Here is a 20350-nt window from a genome sequence, read left to right as displayed (position 1 = left end):
ATTGCCTCCTTTTGACCCTGATAAATTTCTTTGTTCTCAAACATGCTTTATCTACAGTGAATGTCTACATTTGTTTTTTTTGATTAGTGTCAGAGTGGTGTCTTTGCCCATCCTTCAACTTTCAATCTTTGTGTTAATCTTTAAAGTGAATTTCTCATAAATAAATGGTCTTACTTTTCTTTTTATCTACTTTTTACCTACTATTACAGCCCAAGGACATTGAAAGTGATTATTACTATAGATGGGGTCTACCATGTTTGCTATTGTTTTGTGCCTACTCATCCTTTTTATTGGGGGGGGGAGTTGGTCATGGGGCTTGAACTCTGGGCCTGGGCACTGTCCCTGAGCTCTTCAGCTCAAGGCTACCACCCTTCCCCTAAAGCCACAGCCCCATTTCCAGTTTTCTAGTGATTAATTGGAGATAAGAGTCTTCCGTTCTTTGAGTTCTCTAGTATCCGGGCTGGCTTTGAACCTTCATCCTCAGATCTCAGCCTCCCCAGTAGCTAGGATTACAGGCGCGAGCCACCTTGCCCAGCTGTGCCTACCGGTTCTTCTTTGTTTCCGCTTTGAACTTCCATTCTTCTTCTACATTTGTGACGTTTTTTGCCAGTCATGGGACACTGTCCTTGGGCATTCACAAGACTAGTGCTCTATCACCTGAGCCATAGTACCACTTCCAGCTTTTTTTGTATTTGTGGTACCAAGAAATCAAACCCAGAGCTTTGTGCATGCTAGGGAAGCCCTCTACCACTAAGCCATGCTCCTGGCCCCCATTTGTGACTTTTAACTGAATATTTTACCTAATTCACTTTCCTCTCCTTCATTGGTATATTTATTACATTTCTTTTTTAAGAATATTTTTTCTTGATTGGCATTATGTTTTCAGTATATATTGATAACTAATAAGCCCTCCTTCAAAAAGCTCTCTACTAGTGCTTTGGAGAATACAAGTATCTTCAATTCTCCTTCCCTTTTGTCACATGACAGCCATTTCGCTGACCTGTTGATTCACACTACCATCACATAGATGGTTGCTAACATTGTGAGCCATGATTTTTCTCCATCTATAAGGATTTTTTAAATAGAAAATTCAGGACCAGGAGTATGGCTTAAAGGTAGGGTGCTTACTTGCTAGGACTCTACCACTTGAGCCATTACAGCCCATATTTATGCCTTCAATGGTTGTGTGCCTACTGAATGTGAACATACATTACCCACTTTAAAATTCAATACGAAAACTATTAGTGGAAGTGGGGCTGTGGCTTAAGGGATAGGGTGGTAGCCTTGAACTGGAGTCAAGGACAGTGCCCAAGCCCAGAGTTCAAGCCCCATGACCAAAAAAAAAAAAAAAAAACCACCACCACCAACAAAAATAACCAATCCAACAACAACACCAAAAAAAACTATTAGCATAACATTTCTTCTGCATTAGGGAGTTGTACGTTACCTAGAAATCCTTTAGCCTGGATAAGGGATGCACACTGGTTTATGTAAGAGAATTGATCATGACTGGAGTTTTGTATTTGAAGCCAACTCCCTGTCATACTGAGAAACCACTGTAGTCTATTCCACTGATTTTAAGATGCACATCAAAGAATAAAAATGGAAAGAGAAACCCTAAAGCAACAAAAAAACCTAACCAGAAATAAATGAAAATAGCCCCCTCTACTGGAGATAATGGTAGCACGGTGATCAGGGTGGAAAGTTCTGGGTTACAAGCAAACCGTTAAATATTTTTGTTTTTTACACCATTTTCTCCTTATAAGTACACATTTTAAAAAATGAAGTTAAATGAAGTGCACACTTTTGAAATAAAAGGAGGCTATAATAATGGAATCCCTGAAATAGAAAGCAATGAAAACGAACGAACATGACAATATGTGAAGTGGGAAACTTAGGCTGCCAGAAATCTTTCCTTCTGACAGCAGAGGTAACTCATTTTTCCCCCCACACTGAGTAACTCTCCATTTCACTGTGGATGCCAATGAACTAGCAATTTAGTTTACTGCTTAGGGAATTACAAAGATGTCTAGACTCGGTGTCAGGACCCAGGGTCAAAGAAAAATGCTCTATCCAAAGGCTAACACTCCACTACTTGAACCAAGCACCACTTCCAGCTTTTTCTGTGCTGATGGTATTGAGGAATCGAATCCAGGTCTTTGTGCATGCTAGGCAAGCCCTCTACCACTACACCATACTCCCGGCCCCAACATTTTATTTTATTTTTTAAGTTATTTTTAAAAGTTTCTTTAATAAGCTTCTTTTTAAAATAGGGGATGGGGGTCACAGTTACATAAGATAATGAGTACATTTCTTTTCGAACAGTGTTACCCACTCCCTCATTTTCTCCCGCTTGCCACTCCTTACTCCCCTCTCCTCCAAGTTGTAAAGTTCACTTCCAACATAGTGTCTGGTGAGTGTCATTGTTGCATTAGTTCGTCCTTTGCCGTGCTGTTTCCATGGTTCCCTTGCCCTTCTACTGATCATATACGCTTGTATGCAAGGCAAAGGGTACAGAAAACTAAAACAGAAAGGAAAAAATTAGAAATAACCGCATACAAGGCATAACAAGAACCTCTTGTTTCCAATTCTTGGAACTCATTTTGATGCACTTCGGAATATACACTTAGCGATTGGGTTATTGTGATCTCCTGCTAAGTATATCATAGATATATTCCAGTTATTACAAATGAGGGAAACCACAAAACAGACCTTTCTTTTGGCCTGGCTTGCATCACTTACTATACTTTGGGAAACTATGTTAAACATGGAGTTTTTAAACAGAAACATGTAAGTGCTCTATATTTGCTCTTTAAAACAACTTTTTGTGTGTTTCATACATATTTTAAATATATTCTTTTGTTGGCTTGTTTATATGTATTGATCCAGGTGGTAATATTATCACCAGAAACTCACAGGAATATAATCTCTTTTTCTAAAAAGCAATGGTTCAGTATTGGATAATGTAGTATTTTGAAGAGTTCATAGAATCTAGCAACTGTGAATTATGAATTATGTGCAACATGGATGAGTGTCACCTGTGGAAAACAAAGTTAGTGGTTGTCCCTTTTCAAGACAAGTCATCTGACCCTGAGTAAAAAGTTGGTGTAAGCAACTGAGCAATGGGCCAATCATAAAGTCCTTCCAAGTTCCCTAGACAAAACAGAATAGGCAAATAGGACATGAGAGGTGGGTGGGGTGGAAGGGTGGACTCCAAATGAAATGACTATGTTGGAAAATACATCCCAGAAGAGTCTTGCCTAGCACAAGAGGACAAAAGGGAGGTGTGGCGACAAGACCCTCTTTTAAGATTCAACCAACCCCCAAAAGAATCTGTGTTAAATTACCTCGTAGAGGGAGGAGAGGGATTTTCAAACTGGTGGACAAATTGCATGGTATAATCTCTCTGAATGTCTCAGCTCACCAGCCACTTGATCTTGCATGACTGCCATTAACCATTCAAGTCTTGCTTTCTCTGTATTTCATGTCTCCAAGTCCATTCTTGGAATCGCCAATGGCTAGATTCCACTTCAGTCACACTCAAGAACAGGGAAGTCTAGTCTACTGAAATCAGGATAGAACCTATTGAGAAACAATATGAGAACATCATTTGGATTGATGAAAATACTCTTTGTCTTGACCGGAGTGTTGGGAATTAAGACCCAACCTGAGTCTTGATTTCATTTTCATCACTTGCAAGCTATCACTTTGGGTTTGCATCTGCACTGTCCCATCTACGACCACAGGGTGGCAGTATTGCAGAGATGATCAAAATTCCTGCGGCACTCTGAGTTCTGTGAAGTGCTCAGTTTCTGGTTGTGGACCCTCCAGCCTCCTTTAAAGAACCTTTGATACCCACGGACTTCATTTCAGCTCCCTCCTTTCTGCTCGCATTCCTGACCTCCTGCTCCAATTTCCTGAGCACTTCATGCCTGTAGTCCCTTCATATTCGACCATCCCAGCTGGGTTCAGCGACTAGGAGGTTACATAGACAGTTCAGGAGAGAAAAACCGGTTATCCCAGTCACATGCATGATATTTCCAGGAGAAAAACCTGAAAACACAGGAAATGTTTAGCACTAGAGGAATGAAATTACCTTGTCCTTTTTCAACTACTCGATCTTGAGGACTTTATTGATATCTCAGATTTCCTAGAGAGAGATTATAGAGCCTCCCAGACATCAATTTTTTTCTTCTCTGCTCGATAAGACAAGAAAGAATAACTAGAACAACCAGAAAGAAAAATAATAATTCACCTCTTCCCTGAATGCAGAAGGTGGAGGAAGTGGAGTGGGAAAGTATGAGGGATGGACGAGGACAATTCCCTTTGATTCTTGCTTTCCCAGGCTTGTATGCTCTAATTATAATTTCTATATTATTGAAAGCAATAATAGCAGACTTCATAAAAATCATTGTGGAAGCCATTATAGCAAATGGTACATTTTTCTTTTTCCTTTAGTTATGGTCCACTATCCCTGGATGGTGATAACAAGCATATTATTTCAAAACTGACCTGTGAAATAGCTGTTGTTAGAACTCCCTGGAAAATAAAGGCAAGAGAATTTTGCAAAAAAAAAAGAATAATAACTACAAAGCAAAATGCATCACTTCTGATTCTACCATCATTATTGAAGGGAATTTCTCAAAGCTGAAAAAAATATGTCATACCAGATACTATTAGATCCTGGGAAGCTTCTCAGGAGACTGAGATCCCAAGGGGCCCAGGGCACTCATGGTAACACAATGAGAACTTCAACTCTACTAAACAAGGTTGTTAGAGGCGAGAGGATGAGAAAAAGGAAGGAACGGTGAGGCAAATTCAAAGGATTATTCCCATTCCAAGCCAGAATAGGCTGATGGAACAGGTTAAGATTCCCAAACCATGGTAGACCATGGTGCAGATGAGAGCGTCAAATAGCAAAATAGGTATTTACATCTTCAGAATTCATGAAAATAATGTTCACAGATGAGACAAGCTTGTTATACTAAAAGGACGAAAGTTCCCGAAAGCAATAAGATGCTCTAAAAAATAAAAGGGGGATTACATAATCACAAACCCTGTGGATAAGCTGCCAACCTAGGGTAAGAAACAGAAACATCCTATAGGTTAATATTTGTTGACAAGTCAAACACAAAGCGTAGGGGGGGATCAAGGCCCCAGGGTCAGCTTGGAATCTGGACTCTCTCTTCACTGTGTCTATGAAATGCCCAGTATTGGATACAATTCATTGTAATCATTGAGCTAAAGGTATATAAAGCATGCAGAACAAATTTGTAAGTAAGTCTATACACAGAAACATAGCAAATAGTATTAGAGCAATAGGATAAACACCAGAGAAGCAGGTTGTTGGCTAATGCATACAATTTTGGTTTGGTGAAAGTAGGCCTTACAATCACACAGATGCCATTTATCAATAAATAACAGAAAGGGAAACACATGTTGCCACGTGGTGCTACTGTTGTTGTTGTTGTTATTGTTATGTGTGTGCCAATGTGAGGGCTTGAAATCAGGACCTGAGTACTGTCCCTCAGCGTTTCTGCTTGAGGATGGGGCACTACCACTTGAGCCAAAGCTCCACTTAGGACTTTTATGGTGGTTAATTGGAGATCAGAGTCTCATGAACTTTCCTGCCTGGGCTGGCTTCACATGTGATCTTCAGATCTTAGCCATTCTGAATAGTTAGGATTACTAGGCATGAGTCACCAGCATCTGGCTGTGAAAATCTTTATAAAGCAAGGATGTGTTCATAAACTAGTCTTTCTATTATAGCATTAAAATAATCTCAAAAGATCCCAGATCAAACAGTAGCTTATGTGATAAACTGCTTGCTTAAAACAAGTTAGTTCTCAGACATCTGCCTGTCCTTAATAAAAACATCTCAAAGGGACAGAGTAATACTTAACCTTTGAATGTACCAGCACAAGAGGCAACACCTGGTGGCAACTGACAAAGGCTCCTTCATACTAAGGCAGGAAAAGCTATTTTCAAGATCTATTCCCTTCCAGAAAAGAGGGGGAGGGGGAACCCTACAATGGGGTATTTTTTTTTTTTCAGAATAAACATCTCTAATCAAAACAGGATCTGCAATCTGGCTCTGTCCATCTCTCAGACCTCCTGCTCACCACTCACTGCCAGGTTCCTCTTCCGGCCAGTCACCAAAACATCTGCTTTCCTCTAAGTGTCATTTCATTGAGATGGAGCTAAAATGTCACCTATACAAGAAAGAACTCTGGCTAGTGTTTGAAATATCTGGCTTGGCAGTACTCAGGTGTGAATGCAGGGTCATGCATTTGCTACTTGAGCCACACTTCCAGCTGGACTTTTTGCAGGTTGTTTGAGAGATAAACGGTAGCAAACTTTTTTTTTTCTTGGCTGACCTCAAAACCACAATCTTCCAAATTTCTGCCCTCCTGCTAGTTGGGATTACAATTGTAAGCCACTGGCAACTGGCTCTGCCTTTTATTTTTCTTGATATTAGTTATTACTTACCAAAACTCACATTGCCCATTTATATCTTTTTGCCTGACTCCATTGGGACTAAAACTCTGAATGGAACAACTTTAGCTCACTGCTCTAGGTCCTGAAAAAGTACATCATTAGCTCTTATAAAAAAAAACAAACAAAACAAAAACAACAACAAAAATCCTATTGAAGGCCAGGTGTGTGGCCTAGTGGTAGAGTGCTTGCCTTGCATGCAGGAAGTCTGGGTTCAATTCCTTGATACCACATTCACAGAAAAAGCTGGAAGTGGTGCTATGGCTCAAGTGGTAGGGTGCTAGCCTTGAGAAAACTCAAGGACAGTGCCCAACCCCTGAGTTCCAGCCCCAAGACTGGTAAGACAAAATGAAACAAAAACAAAGCAACACACCTGCTGAGAGGAAAAAAAAATTAAGCAAAGCCTATTAAACATATCAAGTGGCAGAAGATATAAAGAGGCAGAAGATAAAGAACTATGACAGCAAGAACTCTTAATATAAATTGATGTGAAAGGGAAATTTATATTTGTGCATTTATAAATGCACAACCTACACTAATATACATATCCACAGGCAAATATACAAATATTTAAAAATACAAATGCCAAGCAGTGGCTAGAGCTGAGGATGGGGGTTCCAGGACAGCTGGGGTAAATTATTTCCTATTCACCAGCAAAACGCCGGAACTGGAGGTGTGGCTCAAGTGGTGGAGTGCGGTTGTGTGGGGAAATAAAAATACATATACGCAAGGTTACTCGTAAATATTTTAGACCGTCCTAAAGTCTGCCTTGTCTCAGGAAACCATGGCCGCTGCACTCTCCTCGTCCTCCTCCGTGGACAGCATTACTTTCTGAGGATTCTCAGGGAAGGAAGTGAGCTCGCCCTCCCTCTTTTATAAAAATGTATTCTTGTCGATAGTTGATTGGATGTCGCTCCCCAGATTTTATCTCTCATTGGCCGATCTGCCAGTCTATCACGTCCATCCCGAGCGTTCTATTGGTCCTCTGTAATTGACCTCCGCCTGCTGGCCGAGCTGGGCTGGAGGAGGTCCCCGGTGACGTCAATGGCACTCCCCGCCCACATTCCCTAACGTGGGCGGAGATTTCCCAGGCCTCTGCTTTTGTGGGCGGGGAGAGTCAGCGAGAAAGACTTCTGATTGGATCCTGTAGGCCAGACAGGCATGCGATTGGTCACTGCCTCTCAGGGAGGTGGGTTCGCAGCTGGGTCCAGCAGCGAAGCTGCGGAGCCCTGGGGAGTCTCAAAGTTTGTGTCTGGAGCGGCTTTGGGGAGGTATTTTCTTGGGATGCGTGCTGATTTCTCACCTCCCCTGTGCATGCGCGTCCGCTGTAATCCCCGCAGCCTCCAGTCGGAGCCCTTGTAAAGAAAGGCTTGTGTGTGTGTGTGTCCCGCCGCTGTCCTCAGGTCCCAGGCAGGGCACACCCGGAGCGGGCGACCCCGGCGTTTCCAGCGGCCGCTTCGGCCCTCAGCATCCTCCGCCCGGCCCGGCGCGGCCTCTTCTGCCCGAAGCACCCTCAGCCCGGCGGCTCCCCCGCCACCCCCAACCCCACCCCCCATGGAGGTGCTGGAGAGCGGGGAGCAGGGCGTCCTGCAGTGGGACCGCAAGCTGAGCGAGCTGTCGGAGCCGGGGGACCCCGAGGCTCTCATGTACCACACGGTGAGCCCTCGGGGCCGAGGGTCGGGCGGGGGTGGGGTGGGGTGGGTGGGGAGGTGTTGTCATGGAAGGCGCAGCTGGAGATCTGGGGGCTGGGGTGGGGTGGGGTCCAGCCGGGAGAGGGGCCTGGCCCAGAAATGTAACCAGCTGGCGAGGCAGAGTTGTATAGTTTGTATCTGAGCGGTGCAAGATGAGCAGCTGGCGCCTGTAAACTTTGGGATGAGTGACATTTTGTATTCCTTTAGCAGATACTCTCTGAAGTTTTTGCTTTTGAGCTATAATCTCATTTCCGATTGCTAACGGTACTGTAATGCGGGGAATCAGAGAATAATGCCTCTGCTTAGTTTGCTCTTTAAGCAAAAAAAATAAAAATAAAAATAAATCCCTTCGGTTGTACAGATGGGTTTCAGTTCAACATGTCATTTCGTGAGTGCAATGCATCTTAACCAGTGTCACCTCTTCCATAGTTCTCCTCCGTCTTCCCTAAACCCACCCTTTCCCTCAGTTTAGTTTGCTCTTTTATTTTTTTGTAAAAAAAAAATAGATCTACAGAATACCTTATTTCCTAGTAGCTCTGTCTTTCTAGCTCAAAATGCCTTAGATGTAAGGTGAGGGTCTTCACAGATGTTTACTTAGGAACAGATAGCCTGCAGTTGAGTATCAGCATTAATATATAATAAGCATGCTCCAGAAATTTTTTTTACAAAATTATTTCTTTAATATCCTTCAGTATTTGTATAAAGAGGTTTCAGTTCAATCTGGCAGTGGATGAGTACAATGTGTCGTTCCTTTCATTATTTTCCCTCTCTCTCCCAACCGCATATATCCCTCCATTTAGTTTGCCTTGCTTTTTGTGGAAAGTTGTTTTTTAATTTTTAATATTGGCCGAACTGAAGTAAATTTTCTTTCCATCTGTTTTACCTCCTTCTTCCTCCCTGCTCTCCATTTCCTTTCTGATTTATGTTTTAAACAGTATGCCTGTGTCTGGGCGTGTTGGAAACCCTGCCTCCCTTTATTTGGCTTCTTAAATGCACAGCCAAGAAATCTGTTTCCTCAATCTTCAGAGGAAAGACCCATAGACAAGTATGGAAAATCTGAGGTGGCTACATTTTTCAGACAGATATTTGGGAGGAAGGTAGGAATCAGGTCATCAGTTCCTAATTCTGCCTGTGGTCCCAAAGACTTCACCCAACATGTGCATTTCTTGAATGGACGTTTTTAACTTTTTAGGATTAGATTTGTAGAAAGGGAATTTCATTTCAGAAAGCTAGCATTGATAATGTGAGTTTGTTCAAGAGCTCATTGAAGAGCTCATTGGAGAGAGGGAGAGAGAGGAAAAGAGAGGGGGAGGGAGAAGAGAAGGAGTGGGGAGAAAAGGAGAGGCCTGGCTGTTTTCCTTTGGGGTTCTTTCAATAGGGTCACTACCAAGATATTTGAAACTTTTGCAAAATGGCCAGCAGGCTCCACCTCTTTGGCTTTTGCTGCTGGCTGACTGTTATTTTGGGAAAAAGGGATAGGCCTCTATGGATTCTCACCCCAGCAAAAGGTTTGTGTTTAAAAAAAAAAAACAAACAAAAAACTGCAGTGTGTAGGGCTGAGAGGGCGTGGCAGTTCATGTTGGGGCAAAAGCCAGATGTTCAATGTAGTGATCATCTGGGCTTTGCCCACGAAGCTGCTCCAGGGAGACCAGGGAGACCATGTGTACTGCCTTTGGATTGAGGCCTACACGTGCTGCCTGCCCTCTGAGGAGCTTCCAGTATATTAGCCCACACACATCTTGTGATGATAGGGTGCTCCAGATGTTTTAGGTGGCATGGGCTATCTCTCAGTTCTTCTCTTTTGTTCTTCAGCCTACCCATGTTTCAAAGGAGAAATGTCTCCTCCAGCCGCTGTCATGCTGCAGCTTTGGGGCTGTCAGCTGATAGGATGGATTATGCTTAGGTATTTATGGGACTCTCCTTGGCGCCCCCTGGCCTCAGTGTCTTACTATAGGAGCTGGCAGGCCAGGGTTGGAGATGCTGCCTGTGCCTGTATGAGGTCCAGGACAAAGATCTTGGACTGGCTGGAACAAATTTATGCACAGTTGCAGGGGAACACACTTACATCCCTCAGGTTTTCTGTTGTTGGTAAAGCAGTAAATGTGGAATTATTTTCCTTCTAATCCTTACTCTAAAAGACAGTTATGTTCTCTACTTGGTCTGGTGTGTCACTTGTAAAGTGCCTTCCATTGCTGCTAATGTATATATGTGAACGAGTGTGGTATGAATTAGTATTAAAAGAAGCACTGAATTTAGTAGCATAGACAACTGTAAGATATTCCTTTGAACGAAAGGAGAGTTGGTAGAAATGTAAAAATAGGTAACTTTTTACCTCATGACCTCTGTGGGCGTTAAGGTGCAGAGTGGTAACGGTTGTCATTTATCCATGGTGTGGAGATGATCTGGCCTCCGGCTAAATCTCTATGTGGAAAACAGTGGCCAGATTTTATTATGTGTTCATTCAAAGATAGTTTCCAATGACTACTTATTGACTATTCTATTATTAATTGATTCTTCTAAGCACTTGGGATATGTCAGTAGAAAAAAGCAGAAAAAATTTCTGACCTTGCAAAGCCTACATTTGTGTGTTACATGTGTGTGCATGTGTATGCACATGCATTTGCGTGTACATCTGGGCATGTGCATGCTGATAGGCATAAATAGGAAAATGTTTATAAACAGTAAGTGAGAAATATAATAGAGCACTGTAGTATGTTATACACTATACAAGCTACAGAGAAAGGAAAAAAGCATACCAGGGATAGAGAATTCAGGATAGAGGAAAGGTGGAGATAGTCTTGAACTCTGCTTCTGAACAGATCCTTGAAGGAGGTAGGTGTTTAGCTCAGCAGGATGAAAAGCCAGGGCAGAGACTGGAAGGTGAGTGCACCCTGACACAAGCTGGTGCTAATTCCAAGTTCTTTGTTTTGGTGATTCATTTTCCTTGTAAATGTATCTCTTTCAGAAATGACTCAGGAAAACTTCCCAAGTGAGTGCACTGGGCCTTGTTCAGGCCATTAAGAGCCTGGGGATTGGGGGCAGATTATAAATTGAGTAAATGGTAGCAGATGATTGCAGCTACAGTCTATGGAGTGTTTATCACCTGGGAGAGAGGGTGTCCAGCACACCATGTCTGCCCCCATGGAGCCCAATCCTTGGCTTGGATATTCTACTGTTGCATCTTAAAATTCTTAATACTTTCAGGAGAGGGGCCCCACACTTCCATTTTGTGTTAGTTCCCACAAATTTGTTGTTGGTCCAGCTGGAAGACATTATGTACAGTTATTAGTTAAAAATAATATATATATGCCTGATTTATTTCTATAAGCCTGATTTATGATTTACATTTTATACTTACATATAAGCTTATAATAAAATCAAGCATATATATACATATATACATATGCATACATATATATATGCATACGTACATACTGTTCATCTTTCTTAATGGGTCCAATGAGGGAGCCGTTTGTTTTTTATTTTCATTTTAGATGTAAGGAAAGCGGAGCTTAATGCATTTAAACTTCTCAGCTCCGTCCCCAGAGCTAAGTTGTGCCATGACTAGGGTTCAAACCCAGATCTGGCTGGCTTTAAAATTATTGTCATGCTGTGGATTGGAAGAATCAATGTCAGTTTAAAAGAAGAGAAGTAACTAAATGAGAAGAAATAGGGAGAGAAGACAGGAGTATTGACACTGCCTAAGAACAGCTGATGTTTAACCCAGGCTGACAATGGTCACACCTTCTCTGCATGACTACTCTTTGTCTAAATACTCCATTTAAGCAATTCTGTCACACATCAGACTTCAAAACTAGAAGAATGTTCCAGTTACCTAAGGCTGGGATCGTAGTACCTCAGATACCTTCTGTAATCCCTCAGAGACATTATTTATTCTCTTTTGGGTAGACTTCTTGTTCCAAAGGGACTAGTGCTTTCAGGAGGGAGGTTTAAAGTCTACAGAATAATGAAGGATAAGGGTACATCGATAGGGAGTTGTGGATTTAATTAGTAAAGTTACAGGCTTTCTCTCGAAGCCCTGGAAATCAGGAAAAGATTAGGAGGCTCGTCTATACACTATGTCATTTAGTACTGTCACATTTTTACTTCCTGGATATGTTTAGAAAATGAAGAATTGCAACTCAAAGGCACCATCCACAGCTAGACAAGAGGTGGTTTTCAACCTCATATGCCTAGAGCCAAAGGGATGGAGGATCAATACTCTATTAAAACTCAACATCTTAGCTGGGCACTGGTGGCTCACGCCTGTAATCCTAGCTATCAGAAGGCTGAGATCTGGGGATTGAGATTTGAAGATATCCCAGGAAGTAAAGTCCTGACGCTCTTATCTCCAATATACTATTCAGAAAAAGACAGAGTAGCACTGTGGTTCAAGGAGTAAAATGCTAGCTTTGAGCAAAAGAAGCCCAGGGATAGTGCTTAGTCCCTGAATTCAAGCTCCAGCCCAGTACAGGCACCAACCCTCCCGCCTCCCATAAAACCACAACTCAACATCTTTCAAGTTGCTGTGGCCTTGGGTGAACATGGAATTGCCAGTGGTTGGCTGTGGTCGATGGAAACAGGCTGTAGCTCCAGAGAGGCACTGTGTGGGATACACCTCGTGATCTTGGTTACTCCTCCTAGCCACGGTGAGTTGCCTGAAAGAGGGCGATTTCTACCAGTTTTTGCAATGATTGTGTTCTTAAAACAAAAAACAAAAAAACAAAAAAACACAACTGTAAAATGACCTTTGCAAAGATGACCATTGTGGTTCTGCTTGTATTAAATATACTATAAGGATATGCAGTCAGTTATTTGTAAAATTATTCAGTGAGTCATAAAATATTTTGCCTCCATATTCATCTCTATTCGTGTGATATTCAAAATAAAAAAATTAGTCAAAATTAAAAACATTATTTAGTGGTTATGCTGTTGACATATCTGATCATTTCCTAAAGGGAAATGGCTGATCTTAGATAGTGGTGGGCAGGCAGTGAAGGACCTGTTCCAAATGAATGCTGCTATCTGAAGGGGAAGCATCTGGCTCTCATGTCTCACACTGATTGCCAAGGAAGAGTTAGCCACTTCCTCTTCCTTACCAGTGGGCCAGGAGATTGATGTGCGTCCAGTGGGATATTGAAGCTTTGGTGTTATCTATTGTCTCCTGGCTCAGGTCGCTAGGGGCAGTAGTTCCTCATTGGCTGAGAATGTCATTGCTTGTGGTCAGCTGATTTCTGCCAGTGAATGAGCACAGAGTTCTAGGAGACACAGTTGTGAAGCAAGTGTGATTTGTCTTCCAGACTGTCATTTGATCTTTCTGGAGCCTTGGGTCTCAGGTTCCTCCAGTCCACCCTGGTGTTTTCTTTTTCAACTCCTCTCTTCAAGTTGTGCTTACACTGAAGTTGTATGTATCATGCATTACTCCTAAATGGACATTGATACTGAGCCTTCATTACTCGAAGTCAAGAAGGTGAATTGCTAAATGAAAAGCGTAAGGCACTAGCCAGGTAATAGAAGAACATGGGGGATGGCAGGAGAGTACCCAGACGCCCTGCTCTTCCACACAGGTGGCCCTTATTTACAAGGCAGCTTTGCGCATGCGTGGCTAAATTATGTTTGATTAAGGATTTCCTTTGGCTTTGCCAAAAAATAAAACAACAACAATGCCTACCACGGACTTATTATTTTATTGTTGCTGAAATTGTTCTCAGGATGATCATGTGAATTGGGGAAATGATACTGCAGGCATACTCCTGAAGGGTGGGAGGATAGGATAGAGTTTTATGTGACAGTGTTCCCTGGAAACAAGGAGCTTTGATGTGACAGTGACTCTTGCAGGCAAAATGAGGCATTGTATCTACAATGCTAACTGAATTCATTATACTGCCTGAAGATACAGGTGTCCAAAACTGTCCCAGATGGGTGTATATGAATGAATTATTACCGTGAGTTGCAGGGAGTCTAGAAACACAGACCCTTTCGTGCAAGGTCTCCATGTTCTCAAGGACTTTCGTTTTGTCCATCTGTATTGGAGGATGGATGGATGGATGGATGGATGGATGGATGGAGTATTTGAAGATGTTAATCAAAATGACAGAATGTAGAGGAAGAATGGTGTTATCTAGCCTTCTGTCCTTTTTTTTTTAATGATTGAAGACATTTTTCTTAATAGTCCTCCAGCTGACTTTATTTGGAGTTTTATTGGTAAGGAATAGACCACCTGGACTTTTCTAAACCAGTATCTGGAAGAGGACATGGGGGTTTCTATGATTGGTTTAGATTAATCATGAGAGGTGAAAGAGATTGGAGACTCTTAGGCATGGCATTATGAGTACAGTTACTTGAGTTGATAGTCCTTAGTCAAAAGATGCGTTTGTTTCACAAACAAAGGCGTGTTTGTTTCTCTGAAAGTTGAGCTAATAACTAGAAAAAAAATCCACAGTAATTAGTCCTAAGAACAGAAGAGCAACCCCTGAATATTATGCTACTTTCAAATTTTTAGGGACAATATTTAGCCGTTCCTAAAACTGTCTAATGAAGGAAGACTACAGGGGCAGGGAATGCCTGTCTGAAATACAAGGCAGGGCTGTTCACAGAGGTGTGGGCAAAGGTGGAGGAGAGTGCCCTGACTTACTGACTGGGACATGGAGAATTAACTGTATTATCAGGGTCAGATGCCAGGGCTGGAGATAGCTAGCTGAGCCTGTAAGCTTGCTCACCGTGCAAGACAAAAAGGACTTGTTCTGTTTCTGGTCCACAGCAGGCTAAAAGCTGAATGCTAGTCCCCCCCTGCCTCAAGGAGCTATTTTTCTATTTGCATGTAGCTGTTCAAATATTGATGAGGCCTTGTGTGCCTGCTTGTAACTTGAACTGCCTGTCACTGCCTGGTATGGTTCTAACCTACCTGTTGACTCTACAGGCATATGGCCCTAGGCTTTTATGAGGCATTTGGTATAGTTGAGGCCTATGGCTTGCAGTGCACCTTCATTGTCCAGATGAAGGATCTTGAGAATGGAAGGGAGGTGTCTGTTTCTTGCCCCTGAAGTCGGAGGTGAAAGGAAATGATGAGGCTCTCCATCTTTGGGTTGACCTTAAGATTATTCCTTCCTCTCCTGGCTCACTAGATGCTGTCTGATTCCCCCAAAATAAGTCTGAATGAATGAACTGGAATCTCCTCTCCCTTCTCTCCCTCACCCCTCTTGTGAATTGAATTGTAATCCGTCACCACTGGGACACAGAGGAAGTTCTGGCCAATTTTCTCTATGGAGACTCTGAGACGTAGAGCAAGAGTGTTTTGCCCAACTGACACACAGCTCCTTAAAGAAAGGGGAAATGACCTTGTCGTTTCTAAAACCACGTGGTGCTTAAGTCAAGTACAAGATGTTCATCATGGATCAAAAACAATTACTTGATATATACTGAAGTAGAGCAGGCAGCCTGGAGTGATAGATTAGGTGGATGGTCCTGGCGTGTGTGTGTGTGTGTGTGTGTGTGTGTGTGTGTGTGTGTGTGTGTGTGTGTGTGTGATACTTGAGTTTGAACTTAAAGAAAGGCTCGTGTTTGCTAGGCTAGTACTCTATAACTTAAGTCATGGTGCTAGCCCTGTTTTATGATGATTGTTTTCAAGATAATCCTGTAAATTTTTCCGTTCATGCTGACCTCCAACCATAGTCCTCCAGATTATAGCCTGTCAAATAGCTAGGATCACATGTGTAAACACCAGTTTCCAGCTTCACTTTTTCTTTTTGCTGGGGCTTGAACTTGGGGGTCTGAACACTGTTTCTGAGCCTCTTTGTGCTTAATACTAGCTTTCTACCACTTGAGCCACATTCCACTTTCAGCTTTTCCTGAGTAGTTTATTGGAGATAAGAGTCTTAAGAACTTTCCTTCTTGGGCTGGGTTCATGCTGTGTTCCTTAGGTCTCAGCCTTCTGAATAGCTAGGGTCCTAGGTGAAATCCATCCGGTGTTGTTCCAGCTTCACTTTTTTTTTTTAAACTCTAGATTCTTATAAATGTTTCTGCAAATGTGAACATTTAGCGTGCTCAGAATGATTAGTTCAGCCTCAATACTCTCTCCATCTTGTTTAGAGAAGATGACAAAGATGGAATGGTTTAGTTGCCATGTTGGTTTCTATGCTCATGGAAAGCAGAGGCATTATTTTAGGGCAAATCTTTGCTCTGAGCAGGCGTAAAGTCCATGGTTCTTTGATGCCCTTGGGCAAATCCATTTCTTTGAAAATAATAGATGAAGTTCTCTACCCCATCTCCTAAGTCAAATGTTTCAGTTTGAGGACAAAATGTCCTAAATTTAGAAGCCTGACATCACTCAGGCGGCTGAGAGCCTGTAATTACTGTCGTGCATCTGTAACTCCTCTCCTCCCAGCTTCTCCCTTCTGCTATAAACACAGGTCTCTCTGCCTTGAACACATGCTTACCAGATGGCTCTTCTGGCTCGTTTTTTCCTTTGTTGTTGGTGGCCAGGTGTCCTCACACAAGTGGTCAACAGCTCAGCCCTGCTTTCCCTCGAGTTTTACTCCTGTCTAGACCCCAGTACTTTGGTTCCTGTTGCTGATTGCAACATCTCTCTACTCATTTCTAATCATCTTTTCTCTGTCCCTACCTTGCTGGACTTTGTGAAAATATTAGACAGTGTTGAACAGAGGGTCAATATTTGCTTTGGTCTCCACGGCATTCTGAGGGGCTTGAGTTTCCCTCTGTTTGCTTTCTTACTGCCTGATCTATATAATTGAATTTGGTAAAAGCATTTGGTAATAGTCCTATTTCCCCTCCATCTTGTATCCCCCCCACCTCCACCACCTTTTATTGTTTTTATTATTTTTATTTTAGCTTTATGTGCTTTCCTGGCTTTTGTCAGCTTAAGTGCATCTGATTCTCCAATCTCCCTATCTGTTGTTTGTTGCTAGAGTGCAGGGGATCTTTGGAATATGACGGAAGATTCTTCTTGAGGCCACCTTAGCTCCCCACTAGCTCTGGCTGCCTAGCCCTTGAGACATCCAGCCCTGTTACTCCAAGAAAAGAAAAGCCGAGGACACTTTGATCCCCTCTTATCACTGCACCCCATTTATCTCAGGGAATGTTTAGTGTGTGTAAACTGCATGGGTCATGGGTCATTCCTGAGACACGGTTGCTTTTAGACTCAGTGTTATGCATCAGCTGTGGGCAGTGTTTTGACTGGGTTTTTGCTTATACTTTGGCTGGGAGACCTTTGCAGAGTTTGATGGTGCTATGTCTGACTTTTTTGGCTCTTTTGAAAGTCAATGCAGAAATCAGACAGAATCTCTTAGACCATGTTCTGTATATTCTTTTGATTTGTTTATATGGCTGCAGTTAGGCTCAGTTACAGTTGCTTCATATAAATTGTCTGCTTTAGAGTTAACTCACTCTCTTCTGGTGCAATTCATATATCAAAACTTTACTATGCTATTGAAGGGCTTACAGTGTTTTTTTCCTTTCATCTGTGAGTGTGTGTGTGTGTGTGTGTGTGTGTGTGTGTGTGTGCTGAGACTGGGGATAAAACTCAGACTTGAGCTCTTGCTTGACGTTTTCTGCTTGAGGCTGGTGCTCTACCCCTTGAGTCATACCTCTACTTCTGGATTTTTTTTCATGGTTAATATTTTTTTTTAAGGATATAAGAGTGTCTATGTTGGAAGTTTGGCCAAGTGGTAGAGTGCTTGCCTAGCATGCATGGAGACTTGGGTTTAATTCATTGGTACCACATACATAAAAAAAAGTCAGAAATGGTGCTGTGGCTCAAGTGGTAGAGCTCTAGTCTTGAGAAAACACCAAAATAGTGCTCAGGCCCTGAGTTCAAGCCCTGAGACTGGCAAAAAAAACAAACAAAAAACAAGCAAAAAGCCAACCCCCCCAAAACAGAGTGTCTAGGTGGAGTGAAGGAAATGGGGACAAAAACATGAGAGGGTGGTGTCAATGTGTGAGAAGTGTTATACCCTCTGTCTGGCCAATGTAACTGTGACCTCTCTGCACATTGCAACAAAAAATAAAAAACAACAAAAAAAACAGAGTGTCTATAATTGATCTGCTTGGGCTAGTTTTGAACTGTGATCCTTAGTTCTCAGTCTCCTGAGTAGCTAGGATTATAGGGATTATAGATTTGCGCTCGCAGCATCTGGCCCTATTTATTTAAAAGAGTTCAGGAAGTGGCGCTGTGGCTCAAGTGGTAGGGCAGTAGCCTTGAGCTGAAGAGGTCAGGGACAATGCCTAGGTCCAGAGTTCAAGCCCCACAACTGACAAAAAAAATTTTAAATGGGTTATTCTGAATTATCTTCCTTTTTATTTAGACACATAGGTGGAACCTCTTCAAAGAAAGTTTTTCATTGGGAGATAAAGCATTGTGAACTCAATGCAGTGCAGTTTAGTTCATAATCTAGGTCTCAGTTTATCTAACCAGTTATACAATTCTGCATTTGTTTTACCTGGTCCCCAAATCTCATTTGCATTGTGCTCCTACCACTGGATGTTTCCCATGTTTAAAATTTGGCTGTTTACAACCACAACACCAGTCACCTAGTAGATTGTGTGTTTCATTTAGACTACTCAATTGCAGCTGTCCTGTTACTGCCTCCTTCCCCACTCCCTCCCTCTCCACAGGGTTTTGGTATGCTGTGGAGGAGGCTGACCTCCAACTCCTGGATTGCTCCCCCAACCCCCAGTGCTGGGATTACATTTCCCAATCCCCCACTCCTGCCAGTTTTATCCTTGCCAATCTTTACTTTTTGATTTAAAACCTTGTTGAAATAAAACCCAGACAAAATTCAAAAAAGAAAAAAAAAACAGAAGTAGGAAACTTCTTTTTTTTCTTTTTTAAAAGAATAACCTTTTCAGACTTTTTGGCACGTAAGAGGAGTTTGGAGGAAAAAAAAATCCACAAACACTTTCCTAGTTGTCTGAATGGAAAATCCTGGTTTTTCACATTTCATATCTTGGAAATGTCTGAATAGTTTTTGTGTAAGGGGAAATTCCTTTTGGCTGAGAGAGAGCTTGCTGGATTCAGATGGATAGGCTTTTTAGAAAACTAGGAGGAAATAAGATTTGGGGTGAAAGTGCTTCTTCACTGGCCAGTTGTGCTCCACAGAAATTTAATCCAGGGTTACCCATCCAAGCCTTTGAAAGGTTCAGCCATTAAGTCTTCTTTCTCTCACTTGTGGTCTGTACATCTTGGGAAAATTCTTACACCATGGGTTCACCCTCCAATTCCAGGAACTTTATTGAACTACTTTCATGCACGCTCTAGGCAGGCATAACTCCCACCTTGTGATTCTAGAAGTAAGATGTAAACAAATGATTGAATCAGAGGCCATTAAATCCCTGGTTTTTGTTCTGTAATTGGAGTTGGAGACTGAAATGGCACATCTAAGGGGCATGTGGAGTTGGGGAACACCATATGAGAAGGTGATGTGCAGTAGGAGTCCTCCAGCTGGGGCTTAGGGGGAGAATTAGGAGACATAGGTCATGAAAAGCTTGTATTTTGGGTGAACGATTTACACATTGTTTTGTAGGCTGAAGAGTGAGAGACCTCTAATGACAGTAAAACCAAGAGATGTCCTTTAGAAAGTAGTTACGTGCAGAAGGTGGTGGTATAGAGATGGTATTGGCAAGATGTCCTGCTAGCTCTCCAGTTCACCCATGCAGTGGAATAAGACTCCATGATGCCCTGTGATTTCTTTAGGGAGGAACAGGTGCTTTAGAAGTGAGCCCTGCAGACTTGGTGACCAGAGTGCGATTTGGGAGACTTCTTGTTTTCTGACTAGGCAGGCTCTGTTGTCATTGACCTAGTACAGAAATTTTTGGAGAGCAAATGACTTTGGTGGAGAAGATAGTGAGCTCCAGGTCAGACATGGACATGTTTTCAGGACATGCAGGAACCATGCTGATTATTAAAACATCTGGAAACTTGGAGCTGGAGTTCTGGAGGCAGGTCTGGATTTGGGTGTGGATTTGGGTATTAGAAGGGAGGAGTGGAAGGCCAAGGCTAAGCATGGAGTTGGGGATTGGGGGTGGGTGTTGGTGGGTAGAAGGCACAATCATTAGAAAAATCCAGAGAAAGCCAGGAAAATTCCATGACAGATTGCTCCAAAACAGGGGAGGGATGCTTGAGAGAGCATTAGCTGACCACCGAGGACTTA

At 42.4% G+C, this 20350-nt stretch overlaps 1 protein-coding gene across 2 annotated transcripts in view; it reads left to right on the top strand.

The window, feature by feature from the left end:
• The window catches only part of Creb3l2 (cAMP responsive element binding protein 3 like 2), a 155154-nt gene that overhangs the window by 42897 nt on the left and 91907 nt on the right, over positions 1-20350 (top strand). Inside the window, exon 1 of one of the 2 annotated variants that reach the window (XM_090333373.1) lies at positions 7746-8151. The exons of the other annotated variant lie outside the window; for it this stretch is intronic. Within the exon in view, the coding sequence (XP_090189499.1) occupies positions 8050-8151 (102 nt within the window). The 5' untranslated portion in view covers positions 7746-8049. Of the gene's footprint in view, positions 1-7745; positions 8152-20350 lie in introns of those variants that run through there. 2 annotated transcript variants of the gene reach the window in all.

This window comes from Megascapheus bottae, chromosome 5 (genome assembly GCF_031878675.1).
Source record: "Megascapheus bottae isolate mThoBot1 chromosome 5, mThoBot2.hap1, whole genome shotgun sequence".
Taxonomy (NCBI): Eukaryota; Metazoa; Chordata; class Mammalia; order Rodentia; family Geomyidae; genus Megascapheus; species Megascapheus bottae.
The sequence above is the reverse complement of the archived record's forward strand: the minus strand, read 5'-3'. Positions and strand labels throughout refer to the sequence as shown.